This window comes from Melospiza melodia, chromosome 5 (assembly GCF_035770615.1).
Source record: "Melospiza melodia melodia isolate bMelMel2 chromosome 5, bMelMel2.pri, whole genome shotgun sequence".
NCBI lineage: Eukaryota > Metazoa > Chordata > Aves > Passeriformes > Passerellidae > Melospiza > Melospiza melodia.
Window position 1 is genome coordinate 17,216,558 of NC_086198.1, and position 15,020 is coordinate 17,231,577.

The 15,020-nt window shown below is 43.7% G+C and overlaps 1 protein-coding gene across 2 annotated transcripts in view; it reads left to right on the top strand.

The window, feature by feature from the left end:
- Positions 1–485: 485 nt before the first annotated feature.
- TET2 (tet methylcytosine dioxygenase 2) overlaps positions 486–15,020 on the top strand; it is a 71,204-nt gene continuing 56,669 nt past the window's right edge. Inside the window, exon 1 of one of the 2 annotated variants that reach the window (XM_063156440.1) lies at positions 486–626. In XM_063156440.1, the coding sequence (XP_063012510.1) occupies positions 597–626 (30 nt within the window). In that variant the 5' untranslated portion in view covers positions 486–596. The remainder of the gene's footprint in view (positions 627–15,020) is intronic. The other variant, XM_063156439.1, reaches the window with a different exon arrangement.

Below are 15,020 nucleotides of genomic sequence, written 5' to 3' on the forward strand. Positions count from 1 at the left end.
TTCCCACACACCCCCCCCTCCACTTTTCTTTCTTGGCTTTTCTTTTACTCTGTCAGCCGGCCACCGAGCTGCACCCCCAAGCCTCCCGCCGCAGTCGGGGAGAGCAGCCCGCGCACAGCAGACGGGCTCCCGGGGCCGTGGGAAAGTGCCGCGGGCCCCCGGGGACGGGAGGGATGCGGCACGGGGGGCGTCCCACGGGGGGTGGCGGGGGCTGGCGCACGGAGGGCGGTACCCTCCGCCCCGCCGCGTCCCGCGAACCCACCGGCGAAAGCAGAAAAGGCGGAGGGGTGCGAGAGGGCGGTGGTGGGAATCCCCAAAAGGCCGAAAGAGCGTCAGCAGCCGGGAAAAAAGCCCCGCGCGGTCGGGAGCGGGGACGGCGCCGGTGACGGTGCTGGGGGCGCCCCCGCGCCGCGCGCTGGGGGGGACCGGGGGGAGCCGTGCCGCGCGCGCGGGGCGGTGCGCGGGGCGGGCGCCGACGTCAGGGCGCCGCGCGCATATTGATGCGGGGGCCCGGCCGCGCTCGCCAAGGAGCAGAAGGAAGCAAGATGGCGGCGCTGTAGGAGCAGGGAGCGCGGCGCCCGGGCTGTGCGTGCTGGATGTCGGCGAGGCTGAGGGACGCGGCAGAGGTCAGAGCGGGATCTCCGCGCCGGCCGCCTTCCCCGCCCGGCACCGCCGGGAGGTGTCGCGGGGCAGCGCCGCGCCGCGCCGCCGGGGATCGGCGAGGAGGGGGCGCCGCCGCGGGTCCCCCAACACGGCTGATTGACAGGGGCGGCCGGGGCGCCGCCGCCCCCTCCCCGCGGGGCCGGACCCGGGCTTCGCCTCGCCGCCCCTCCCCGCGCCTTTGTCTGCGGACGGGGCACGGCGGCCGGAGGCGCCCCGGCTTTGTGCCGCTCCCCGGCCCCGGGCGGACACAAAGGCGGGCGCAGCCCGGGGAGAGGGGAGAGAGGCGGGGGGCTCGCGGGGCCGGGGAGGGCGAGGGGGCGGCGAGCGGAGCGCGGTGCCGGGGGCTCGGGAGGGAGAAGTGCGTGCGGGCGAGGCGGGGGCTCGGAGCGAGGCCTCCCGTTTTCCGTGCGATGGTCCACGCGCGTGTTTCGCCCGCGTTGCTAAACCCCGCCGTCGGGGCACAATGTGGCCACGGGATGAAAAGGAGAATCACTTTCCCGAGCGTGTTCCCCTAAAAGAACGCTTTCGGCGAGGTCAGGCTCGTTCCCCGCCAGATGACAGACAAGAGCAACAACCTCGCCGCGCCTGAGTCGGACGCGCGGCAGTGTGCGCTCGCTCGCTCGCTCGCATCGCGGCGTTTACCGGCGTTAAATCACCCCCTTAGACACCAGCACTGATTCTCTTTCCCAGAGTTAAAAGGGCGCTTTTCGGCTCGCGGTCTGAGTGTTGGAAATTCAGCAGACTCTTTTCTGCTAAGTAATTTTCCTTTTCGGAGTGAGGTGAAGGGAAAAGTGATGCGGTCTAGCGTGCTTTCATCGAAACGCTGCAGCCTAAGATCTCATCACAAGATTTGCTTTCCATGATGAGCCGCGTGCCAGTGTGCAGGCTTTGAGCAGTGATCGGCAGCTCCGAATATATGTTCAGCATCATTTTCTTTTCTTCTTCTTCCTTTCAATGTGAAGTTGAAGAGTTTCAGAGATGAGCAGATAACAGTGTCCCTAGTGAAAGCAGGTCAGTGGGTGTTGTTTATCGGGTAATGAGGCCGTTCCATTCGCGTGTTAATGGCAGGTTGATTTACTGCAGCAGGGGGTGAGTGCAGTCACACATTCGCTTGTGTATCTGCGTGTGTATTCCACTGTAGCACTTTGGAGGCTGCAAAGTGCAAAACAGGACGTGGTTGCCGAAGATACGCAACAGGGAGAAGTCAATGATCAATAGTCATGTCTAAACTGGAGTTACAGCGGGATCTGGCTGCTGCTGTTAACTCTCTGAAACAATGTGCCCATCTTGGATTTTATCCCGCAGAAAATCACCATTTGGAACCAATGGAAAAAAATCTCTGTTAGGCAGTATTTTGTCTCTCTTGGAAAGCTTAGAATGACACCTGCCAGTGAAGTCAGAAAACGTTTAAATCTAGAAGCCTGGGTGAGGGGAGGAGGGAAAAAAGGAAATGTAAAGCTGTGGAAAACAACAGTGTTTTGGTGGTGGTACTAAACTGCTATTAATGTGAAATTAAGAACGCAAAAGTCATATTTCAGTGGAAAGAGTTGTCACATTTTGGGAAGTGGCATAAAAAAACCCTTTGTAAATGCATCCAGGGAACCTCAGAAAGTAGTTTTGTATTGCCCATTCCGAACAAATCTTCAAAAGAAGACAAGGCTGAACAGGAGACACTAAGGCACCCAAATCTACAGAACTATCACTGTTGGTAGTAAGGTTTTTAATGAGAACTTTGGCATTGTGGTGATTCATTGTGGTGGCTTTTAGCCAGAAAAACTGATATTGTTTTTATATAGTGCACATGGTCTTAGACTTTGGCATGTCAGCATTGTTCAAAGAACAAGAAATGAGCGCTTGTTGCAGAGTTATTGAGTTATTATGATGGACAGATTTCCAAGGTCTCTTGTTGGTACCAGTGCTGCACTGGTAGCAGAAATACGAGGTTGTAAATATTTTGGCTTTTGCATGTGGAATTGGGAGAACCTGTAGCTGCTGCTGAAATTGACATTTCAGCTGCCAAAGTTGGATGGGATTGTTCCTTCTTGCCCAAGCACTTCAGATGCTGCTGGCCTGTGTCCTCCACACTGTTCTCTTAAATATTAACAAGAGCCAAATAGCCCTGAAGAAAAGGGGGGAAAAAACCCCTAACCATAGTTTGGAGCAAATCTGCTGCTTGAAAAAACATGAAGGTCATGTTGGATTAATGTTACTGACTCTGGTCAGGTTTGCAGGGAGTGCTTCACTCCTAAGTTGCATGGACAGTAGTGTTTTTATCAGTGTGCCTTAGCAGTGACTTTAAATCCCTTGTTCCATTTAGTTCCAAGTGGAAGATGTATTTTGTGTTTCGACAGGAGCCAAGTAAGGTCCTTTTTGAAAAGCTGACAATTTTTCAAGGTGGAATTCCAGAAGAGCTGTCAAATTTAGCTGGTCACAGGGAGTGACCCCTCTGCCTCTCTCACTGGGCTGCTGCACAGTAGCTCTAGGCATGGTAGCAGCATCTGTAAGCTAGCTTCACAATTGGAGCTTGAAAGTGGTAGAACAAAGTTGCCAAGTTTCAAGTAGAGTCGGTGGTTATCTTGGAAACTGTGCTAGAGAACACAACCACAAATTATTTTGGCAAATAATATACTGTGTTTATTTAGTCCAGCACTCTGATTGCTGTTAAGGCAGACAGCCAGCAGCATTAAGAGTTGTGACATCATTTTGAAAGGCAATGTGCTGGTTCTGAAATGGAGTGGGATGTACTATGATTCATTATTAAAAAAAAAGAAAGCTGTAGTCTGACAGAGATAAAGCATATGACTGCATCATGGCTGAAAGCCAAAAAGAGAATTGTATGAATCAATCACACTTGCAGCATTATTCCCATCCCTTACTTCATAAGGCAGTGAGTACCATCTTACTCATTTAGTGACATTCTGCAGCAGAAATAAGCCTTTGAACACTGAACAAGTAACTACTAACAAGTTGCCATAGTTCCAGTTGCTACTACATTATCTCTGCTTACATGTTCAATTTGCATACCTGATTCCAATAATCCTAGATAATAAAGCCTTACAAATGGAAAGTACCATGAGTAATCATCCTCTGTCACCCATTGAAAACAAATCACTTCTGCCTTACCTTAGGGTTGATAAGTTAGCTTAAAAAATCTGTATATATATAAATATATATATATATATATTATATATATATTTATATATATATATGGGTGATTTTCCATATATATATATATGGAAAATCACCCATTTTGCTAAGAAACTGCTCAGTGGGTAGATGCAGAGATGGTGGGGTTAAGGAATAAAATTCTGACCCTCCAGCATCAGCTGGACTAATCCCAAGGACAGCTGATGACTGACCCAAAAAGGTTGTTTGGATTAAAATACTGGGAATGTGCTTTGCATTACATAGCAGGGAGGAAGAAGGTAGAGAAAAACAAGGTCTGAGAAATAGAAATAACAGCTAACTAATTTTACTCATGTATCTCATACTGTTCTTGAAATAAAGAAAAAAATAAGTCCTAACTTTTAGGTGGATCAAAAAGAGTTTTCTACTAGTTTTTCACAATAAAGAATTTTAAATCTGAGATAACTTTAAAGACAATTGCCATGCTTTGAAAAACAGTTTAACAAATAAAAGGCATAAAGATTTAGATTCCTGTCTGTCTTTTCAAGCAGGCTTGTTCATCTCTGTAAAACACCTTCCAGAATGCTGAATCATCTTAGTAACCTGAACAAAATTGAGGCTTCTTTAAAAAGCAAAGTTTTCTGTGGAGGCGGGGATTCCAAGTTGGAGTGTTGTTGCCTTGTAGTATACATATGGCAAGAAATCCCAGAAGGATTATTCTTACAGACAAATAAAGGCTTGCAGTATTTGACCTAATTCCTTGTGTGTGTGTTTTTCCTCTTACTAAAACAAAAATAAAATGTTAATGCAGGAGGCATTTCTGTTGCAGTGTGGAAAGGAATAGGCTTGTTCAATGCTCAAGTTCAGCAAGAAAGGAAAATTCAGCATTTTAAGCCTAATCAAGTACAAAGTTTTGTTAAACCACAACAGACAGTTTCAAAGAAGTGAGCAGGTGAGTGTTTAGATAGCTAGGATAACCAGGAATAGCTCAGTAATCAAATACACCTTGGAAGTGTCTTCCCCAGGTACAGGGCAGTACCAGTCGCACTCTGATTAAATACTATGATGCAATTTAGACAACATGAAATAATCTTTGCATGTTCTACAGCATTACCTCTAACCTCAAATATATTCCACATGTTTTCCCAGCATAGCAATATTGGTTTTACCAGGTGTCTGCACGGGGGAGGGGAAGTTTCCAGGTTTAAGTTGAATTTTTGCAGCTGTATAAAGAACATCTTCAGCACTCTACATGAGCTACCCTGTCCTTAAACTCACATTTCAATGACTAAAGTTTAAACAACTCTTCTGCCTAATCTCCTTTCCAATAATGCATCAGCAGTCCAAGTTTGTGTTCCAGTGTCCTGGCGTGAGTACTCTAAGTCACAACGTGTTGGGAAAGGCTTTGGCTCCTTTGCAGCAAAAGCCCAGCTTACCAAGTGGGGAGGTTTAGGTCAGGACGATGACTCTCCATGTGGTTGCGTGCACGTGGTTTGAGTGTTTACAAACAGTGTCCCAGCATCCTCAGCAGCTGCCTTGACGCAGCCAGCGAGGACAGAGTTCTAGGAATGTCCCTACTCCTCGCGACAGCAGAGGAGAGGGACAGAAAAAAAATGCAGAGTTTTAAGAACTCATATCATAGTTTGGGTTTTGGCTGAGCTTTCTGCATCTGTGTTGCATTCTAGACCACTGGATCCTTTGTCAAATGCTGTTGTTTTTTTTACTTTGCACTTGAGCACAGTCTGGGCTGTGCTGATGGGTTTGTCTGGAACAGACTGACCTGAAGTATGAGATGGGGGTTAAGGGAATTATTGCAAAGGTTTCAAATTATTTTTGTGCCCCTCCTCCCCTTTTAAAAATGTATAATTAATTCAAGTCCCAAAAGCTTTTGTGGCAAACCAGCTCTTTACAATATAAGAATCCCACTGTAAATGGTTATATATTTTTCCTTAATTAAGCATGATTCACTGCCTGTTAGGATACTAGAACAATTCCCTTTTTAAAGAACAAGAAAGAAATCATGAATCCCACTACCTTTATGAGTAAAATCAAATAGCTGAAAGTCTTTATTACTTAATGAGACATGTTGACACAAAGAGGTGTTGCCATTACGAAAGCTTATACCACTGCAAGGCAAGTTCTGGATCTCCATTAGATGTAAGAAGCTTGGTGGAAATTTCTGCATTTACCCAACCAAATGAATAATGCCACCAAGCTGTTGCTTAAAAAAAAAAAAAAAAAAGGAGGGGAAAAGTGGTGTTAATTGGTGTTAATTGTGTTAATTATTAGGGATTCCTTGCAGAGACAAAAATGTTGTGATTCTGTGAAAATGCACTGTAGCTGCTCAGAAGCACCCAACTGACAACATGGTTCCTGCTCTCACCTGTAGACCTAAACCAAACCTGTCAGGCCAGTTCAGGTCTTTAGAGACACTTGAAGCCTATGCCCTGCATGTGCTGTAGGACCTTATTATCAGAGGTTCTAATGCTCCTTTTCTGGTCCCATGCACATTTTTCAGACTTTCTTAGGCAGTTTTGCAGGAAGCACTCAGAACATTGTGCAAAGCACATTACTTGCTTTACAAAATGAATCCTAAGATCTGTTTTCTCCTCATAGCAAGGAAGCAGTTGGTACAAATGCCTCTTCCACGTTCTGAATTTGTCTGGATGAGTCATTGTATTCACTGTAATGCAACAGAGTAGGAAGGCTGATCACAGATCTTGTTATACACATGGCTTCTGCTAGCAGTTGTATGTTCACATTGGTTACTCCCATTTTCTGTTGATGTCTATTACAACACTGTAATTTTGTAATTACATTGCAGTAGTGTCTTCTCATTTGCAGGATAAAATTATTTGTGTCATATCCAGAATCTGCTTCTGTTTCAGTAAGCTCTTTAACCACTTTTCATTTTCTTTTCTAGCCTTTTTTTTTGACCCACAGTTCCCAGTACTCTTGCACTGTCTGGGCAGCAGAAGGTAGCAAGCAAGAGTAAAGCATGTGAAAGAATACGTGACAAAGGCATTCCTGAGTTTGTGCTGACTGTTTTTTCCTTCTCTTGCCAATTCTAGCACTGTTAGAGAGATCAAAGGGTAAACATTAACCCTGGGCCTGATTCTGGAGGGAGAGTTTTGCCCTCATCTTCTCTGTCCTTCAGCATCTTTCCAGATTTGTCCCTTCAAATGAAAGACAACTGTTCATGCAATACTCACCCCCATTTCATGCCCCCAATGCTTTTTTTCTATCTTTGTTTAATCTGTTTGTTCTTACAGTGCTACTTCACTTGCGTTTGAAGTCACATTCTTTGAAGTTATAAAATTTTTATACTTGCCAAAGGACACAAAACTCTTTCAGCTCTTATGCAAGCAAAAAGGAGAAAAGAATGATTGCATATTTTCTCTTGTGTGCAAGTAGCATTGGACTCTCCTGTTCACGGTAAAATGAGGAAAAGGAATTGTTGCAGTAAAACAGGAGTTTCTACTGCTTTCCCAAAGTTAAAGACCACAGAAGTGAGGTATTTCCATGAAGCTCCAAGTGCATGTATAGCTTAATAAAACAAATGCAATTTATCCCTAGAGGAGAACTTATGAAAGCTGGCAAATACATGGGACTCACCTCTTCCTGGGATATGGAGCAGTAGTATGTGTGCACACATATTACAAATTTTAACATACTTTCTGGTTACCAAATTTCTGTTCCCTCTTCACTCCTTTGCTTGCTTTTCTATTTAATTTCAAGTTTGTCTCCCCAAAACAACTATGAAGTATTACTTAAATGGCAACACTAAAAATCAAAAACATGAAAGCTGAACAACTGGAAAGGGTCAGATTTAACAATTCTTTCATTCTGTGTATCTAGTAGACGTTTTGTGGGAAGGAAAATGTATGGTAGCGTGTCTCGCATTGCATGCACAGGCAATTGCAAATGTACACATCACATACCTAGGAACAAGTGAAAATACAGACCAAATAGGGAAAAACACTCTTGATATTCATAAAGATGAAAACCACACAAAGCAGAAAAATACAGCAGCCTTTCAGTTCTGTTGTTTCTATGGTGCTTTCCATACTTTACATGGAACATTTGTTTTTCCTAAATAACTTCAGACCTGTACTTTTCTGCTTCCCTGTAATCCCTAATGCACAGAAGCTTCTGTAGGTGTGGGAAAGCAGTAACAAAACCAAGAACTGTGCTGATCTGTTTTCTTTCTATTACTCTGTGTACTGCCTGAGAAGTGAGAAACCAGGCAGGAAAATACAGATTTCTATCTATTTTTCCACTGTGTCTATGTTGTACAGTTGACAATACATTAAGTATAGGTGGCTTTTTTTTTCCCAATGTCAGCTGGCTTGTGATCCTGCAAACTGCCATTTTCACAAAGCTCTATTCATTCTTCTTGGGCTTGCAAAGCTATACCAGAGACACCTGAGGCCGTGAGGCACCTAGTCAGTCATATATTCTGTAGTACTGAAAAAAGAAAAAGAAAGGTAGGTCTTTTGGGGTTTTTTTTTGTTTTGTTTTTTGTGGGGACAGGGAGAAGAAATGGATGGAAAGACTACAGGTATAGAAGCTAAAAAGCAAATTTTTACTTAGAAACCCCAACTTTTCAAAGAAGTTGCAAGTTAACATGTATTTTGCTATAAAATGTCTCTAGCTGATGAATAAGAAGTTTGCTTCTGGAAGAGTGGGTCTAGCTACTAACAGAATGGCTGCTTTTTCTTGAAACAGTGAGCTGGTTAGAAATACTTTGTTGGACAAGCTGGAGCATGAGTCTAATTCAGGATGGCAACTCTGATGCTTCTAAATATAAGGAGAGTGGATAGAGTGAAATTAATTATTGCACATTAGGAGGCACCTCATATCCCAGCCATGAAACAGAATCCCACTGTGCTTGGGGCTGTACAAACATAAGCCATTTTTGTTCTGTCTTACTATTTAATTCAGTAAAAGAGGCAGAGAAAAGGGGTCTGGCAGCACACAAGGGGCCAGAGTGTTAGTAACTCTTGTTTATAGCAGAGGCAGGCAGCTCCCTTTCAAAAAACTAAATATTTGCAGTAAATAAAGCAAAGCTGCTATTAGTGCCTGCTCTGCATGTGTGTGTGTGTGTGAGTGTGTGTGTGTGTCAGAGGAGTTCCTAAACAGAACTGCTGCAGCCTTTTCCCCAGGGTGCTGATGTTAATGAGCAGGCAAAACACGCAAAGAAGGAGAGAAAGGGTATAAAATTAATAAGCAACAACTGAGAGCCAAAGCACACAGAGATCATGCAATGTGGTACAAACCCTGCTGGAGTCATTCATTTCTGTGCCTTTTTTTTCTTAACCCTAGAAGACCTACAGGAAAGCTGTGGTATAGCTGGGAACTGAACCCATATCTCCTAAACCCCAGTGCTTTACCCTCCTTCCTGCTCATTCAGAAGTTTACTGATCGTTTTCTCTGCTTACTAAGATAACAGAAGTATCAATTTTAAGAAACAGAAACTAGACACTTTTCACTTTTTTTTTAGAATTTGGTTTTCAGTAGCATTTTCTGTTGATTGACAACATGTTCTGGTTTTGCTGCACAAACTTTCAGATCTCTAAATCAGCAGTGCTTGTCCAAAACATCTCAGGAAATTAAATAAATCTCCTTAGGGAAAAGGATGACTTTTTGCTTTGTGGCACTGTTTAAACCCTCCACTCCAACTGAGAAAGGATGCAGGGAAGAATGTTATCTCCATTTTACTGGCACTGTAAAATGGTACATGTCTCCATGTACCTCCAAACAAATAATTAAAATAACAATAATTAAAAATAGTAGGTTGTGTCAGTTAATCACAGTGTGTGAAACAGTTATGACATTTCTCTAAGTAGGTACTCCAGTTAACTCCCTTTAATACCCTTGATCCTCCTATTCATTCAGGCAAGATTTCCCACAGTCTGCAAGCCATTCATGTACATCAGCTCCAATCTACCACACAATTCCCATTTGATCTGTTTTATTAATGAAAGGTATTAATGAAGGGTCCACGAACCTTCATGTTGCCATCACACTTGGTTGCAGAGCTCAAAGGAGTTAAAAATACCAAAATAAAACCAATTTTCATTTGTTGTCAGAAATCTCTCTGCTGGAGATGGGATGCACAAGCCTGCATTGACCTGACATTACCCATAGCAGCATTCATAGCTTTCTGTTCAAGAGTCCACTTTCTTCTCCTCGACCTGAATTGGAGATGGTAATCTTTAATGTCTCTGGCCTTTGAGAATTCCTTTGCTGTTGATCATAGTCCTAGCTCAGCCTGCCTGGTTACATAGTGCATTTAACCAAGCACCCTATTTAACTTCAGCACATTCATGGACTTGTGATACAATCCATGATGAACTGCATTTGGAAATAAAATCCAATAGGTAATTTAGCTCATGCAGCATCTCTGGATGCTGGCAGATGCAGCTGACCGTGAAGGACAGATGGATTTTCCCCTACATGTTTAGAGATACAACACCACTGCAAATACATTGGAAAAAGATGGAGTGGAGCATTGGGAACTCTGCAGCTGCTGCTCTCCCCAGAGCAGTTTGGAGGTTCAGCCAGCCCAGCCCCACGTGGCTCACGTGCACGTGGCCCCGCTATTTACAACACCCTCCTGGGTGTCCCCGCACCCACCGCTGGGTGCCACGCTGCAGCTTGGGAGAGCTCCTGTGCTTCACCCACGGTCCTGGCTGAAGGCAGGGCTCTGATGGGCTGTGGAGCTGCTAGCTTGTTCAGGTTTACTCATTTTACATTTAAGCAATATTCAGGCCAGGGGTTTAGAGCAAGGTTGTCCACAGTGAGTCAAAAATAGAAACTTCATTGCTCGATAGCGTAGTAGCACTGGAGAGCGCTAGCTGGATGTACACACAACAGTGAGGAAGGTACTTTTCTGCTTTCCAGAAACACTACTAAGGAATTGGGTAACGGTTACAGTAGGGCAGGATTTCAAAAAGCCTGTGGAAATGAATGGACACTTTTACTGTTTTCATTTCCCACTAACAAACCAGGGACCAAGTCTTGTCCAGGTTTAAGAGATGGGGCTCAACAAAACACAAATAATTCAGAGCAGCTAGTATTTAAAACCAGAGTTGCATTGTCACTCAGAGAAGACTTACTTCTGCTTTGTTTTAGCAGGCCACTGGCATACAGTAAGAAAGAGGTTTGAACAGCTGTGTGTTGCAGCATTAAATGGCCTCCTATAGCCGAGGCACAAAAAGACAAAGCTCGTTTCTTTCCAGCTGCTCAGCTAAAATTGCATTCACTTTTGCTACTCTCCTCACCGGTTCAGAGTTCAAGGACTCATATATCTATCCGTTCCTTGAGTTCAGATAACAAGATATAACTGCATGGAGGGAAACAAACAGAAAAGTTCCCATTCTTCAAAGACGAGCACTTTTTCTGTACTTGTTCCCCTGTTTTGTTTCGGGGTGTGCACAGTTTATTTTTCTCCTTTTGTTTTACTCTCCCTCCCCGCACCCCCTCCCGCTCACCCTCTGCTGCGAGCACACCCTCTTCCAGCCGCCTCTCTGGCTTGCCTGGCCGAGAAGTGCAGACTCAGCAGAGACTGGTAACACTTTACCTCTTTGTCCTATTCTCAGCTCCCCCAGGAAAGGTCAAAGCAAATGAGACTTACAGCTGCGCTTGAAACAGAGCCCCTACAATGGAGAGGGACATTGACCACAGACTGCTCCCCCTGTCACATGTTTTGGTTTTTTTCCTTGAAGCACATAAAGTGTGTGGCCAGCGTGAGATGAAATTTTGCATAGGTTTGGGTGGCTGAATCTGCTTATTTCTCGTTAAGAGGAAATTAAAGACTCGTGACTTTTGTTTGTACTGGCCATATCACGCAACTTCTACTGATAAACAGAAATAATTTAGGAGCTACTTCCTCAAATGCCTGAAACATGGTCTTAATTTCAACAGTGCAAAGCCAGCAAAAAGCTATTACAGACACGAAGTTTCTGTTATGTGTCTTTGAAGTCATTTTGGAAACTTTGGCAATGTGCCCTTGTACAGCTCTTTTCCCTAAGAGTCACAGTTTTGCATTGTGTTCTGGGACCATGTGGGCTCCAATTTTAGTGACTTAGGGCAGAAAGGAGTCCCATTTTTCTTAAGAACAATTCAGCACTGCCATTTGCTTACACTGACAGACGAACCTGCGGGGCCACCATCAACACTAGCACACATCCACGTGTGCCACGTTCAAGCAAAGGTTCCCACTCACCCTTCAAACACCGCGCCGTGGTGGCTCCCAGGGCTGCACGGGGCGTGCGCCAGCCGGGGCGCTGGCACTGGTTGGCGTAGCGACATCACCCTGGCGCCAAGCTTTACCTCTTGGCTTCGGCACTCCAGGTCATGCTGGTGTCTCGCCACGTGCTTACGCGCACATGGCAGCAGTGTTTACAAACATGACCCCAGAACTCTTCCAGGCAGTTATGAAAGAGGCAGCGAGTGCCACATCCCGCGCGCCAGGCTGACCTAGATCGCCAGCGCTGGGAGTGAACAGCGAGGCGCTCGTACCCACACAGGCTCTGAGAGACGTTCAAAGCAGATGATTTTGCTCCCAAACTGTTCTGAAGTATCATTGCCACCATGAGAGCGTTTTCCACCATAAACTAAAAATAGCTACTATTAACTAGCAGGAGCGGCGGGTAAGTGATTCAGCAACTCAGGGATAGAAGTGACTGTATTCTTCGGCACTCTGACTCTGTTTCTGCGCTGAACTAACTCAGCACATAAAATTGTCACAACGGGAAGGAAATGCAAAGCTGGATTACTTTGGCTAAAAGAAAAGAACACTGCACGATCATGTAGTTCCTGATTGACAGTTCCTTTTTTATTCCTTTATTAACACTTGCACTCAAGCACTAATGAATGCTTTGTAGTCAGGCTGTGACCATCCATTTAGGAAAAAGATTGCCTTAGTAATTTCAAATTAAACACTTCCATCTACAAAACATGAATACCACTATATGGCTGATTTGGTTTTTTGACATGGGCCTTAAGAAAAAAAAGCATAGCAGAAATGCTACTTCAGCAAAATAAGCACTGAGTATTCAACTGTCAAATGTCCATGTTCTATCTTCACACATATATTTTTACAGTACACATCTACTGAAAAAAAAAGAAAGCATTCCTTCCTCATCGTTGAAGCTCTTAAAAGAAGTTTGTATTGTATGCCAAAGTACTCCAAACCAGTGTGCTTTCTAGAAATTAGCAGTTTATAGTAGAGTGGAGTACATGATCCAACAATTCATTTTTGACAGATTTTTAGATTCTTGGAGTTGTCTCAGAAATATACGTATGTGGAGGAAGACAGGTACTATAACTGTGAGTGATTGCTTAAGATAATCAGACTTTTCTTGAAAAAACTGTGAAATGAGCAAAAATAACCCATCTTTGTTAAAAATCACTTCCAGTTTTCATTTTTGGAATTGAAGAATTTAATCTCAGCTTCGAAAAAGCCTCCTAAATGACGAAAAATTATTTTCCTCCTCCCAAATAGAAAGTTTGACTTTTCAGAAGCAGGTGAGATGGTAAAAAGACTGTAGTTCTATTGTAATACATTGCAGTGTTTGTAAATATCATAATGATAAAGCCTGTAGGAAAGAACACACTATGAGCTTCTCCACGCTTCTTCTGCAATACAGTTCAATCCCACTACTGAATAAAATTTTTCTAGGTATAGATGTCATCTTTTCCAACCATACCCGTGGCAGCTCTACATTAGTTGTCAAAATTCCTGCAGAGATTCTTTGCTATGTAAGCAAATGAAACGAGAGAGGGTGACACGTGTTCACTCTGGCTTGGTCACTAGCTCATTTCATGAGGTCTCTGATAGCTCTAACCTGAGCTGGGGAACGGCTCTGCAGGTCAGCCCCTGACCCATTGCCAGTTTTGTCCAGTCTCCTAACTATTTTTAATCTTGTATTTAGAACGTGAGCAAATGTACTTGGTCAGTTATTGTTGTCTTTTCACTGCTGAATGTTCATTACACTGTATATAATAGACCTAGAAATAAGAATGGAAGTACTGAAAATAGGTCACTGCTGTGTTCCTATTCAAGAGCTTTCTGTAGCATTTCTCCTGCCTGAGGAAAGCAACTCCACCTTACTGTGAAACTGTACAAGTATGGGCAGAGTGGGAGAATGGACAATTAGAACCTTAGTGTAAAGTCATCCCTTATGTATATAGCTTTCCTCTTGGGTACATCATTGTACATCCTCTGGAGTCTTTCTTCAGAAACCCTAAAGCACTTCTTAAATTATTCTGAATCAGAGAGTACTGAGGTTTACAAGGACTAGATTATTGGTATTTGTGATGTCTGTGGGCTTTACCAGTACATTTAATTTAACCTGTGTAATGACTATACAGATACACAAATTCTGTCTGGTGAATCTCTTACTCAGAGAATGTTCTTATTGTTTATAATATTTTCTTACACTATATGAAGAGCTTCTTTTAGTCATCCAGTGAAGAGAATATAAGGGGAAAAGTGCTGCTTATGACGAAATTTATTCAATGCTTTTACCTGGGGGCAGGAGGTAAGGGAACAGTGTAAGATTACCATTGTATGCTACAGGGTGAATACCGCCATTGTGTCAGTTTAGATGAGTATCTCAAAATAAATACAGACTCTCTAGGTAAAAAAGCAGTGGAAATCTTGTTTAACAAGTTCAGCAAAAGGCACACCTAAAGTTTAATTATGTCTTCAGATGCACAGGTACAAGTCTTACTAAAGAGTTTTACTCAACTCCCAAAGAACAAACTTAGGACTTTTGATTTTTCTTATATTTAGATGGATTGATCTACAGTCATGACAGTGCACAGTTTGGGGAAGAAAATCCCTTGGCATAATAAACAACTATTCCCAGCCACAGCTCTCTCTGCCACCTAGGTGTGTGGGAGAGAGCAAGAGATTATTTGCCAGTTCATATTTTTCAGTCAATACTCTCTCTTTCCTCACCACTCTGAAAAGCCAATCTACCAAAAAAAGCAGGGGAAGATGGAGAAGAGATGAAAAAACACTTCTGGTATTTACCTGAAGGTTCTGTATTAATGTCTCTTGGAGTTGGGAATCTTGGATAGGATCTGAATTGCACATCAATTGTGCTCCAAAAGTTGAAGCACTGAATGAGGCAGTAAGAGGACTTCCTGACCTAGGAGACAGACAGACGGGTCAAATTGTTCCTGTTTCTCTTATTTATTGTTTTCTTAACAGAAGA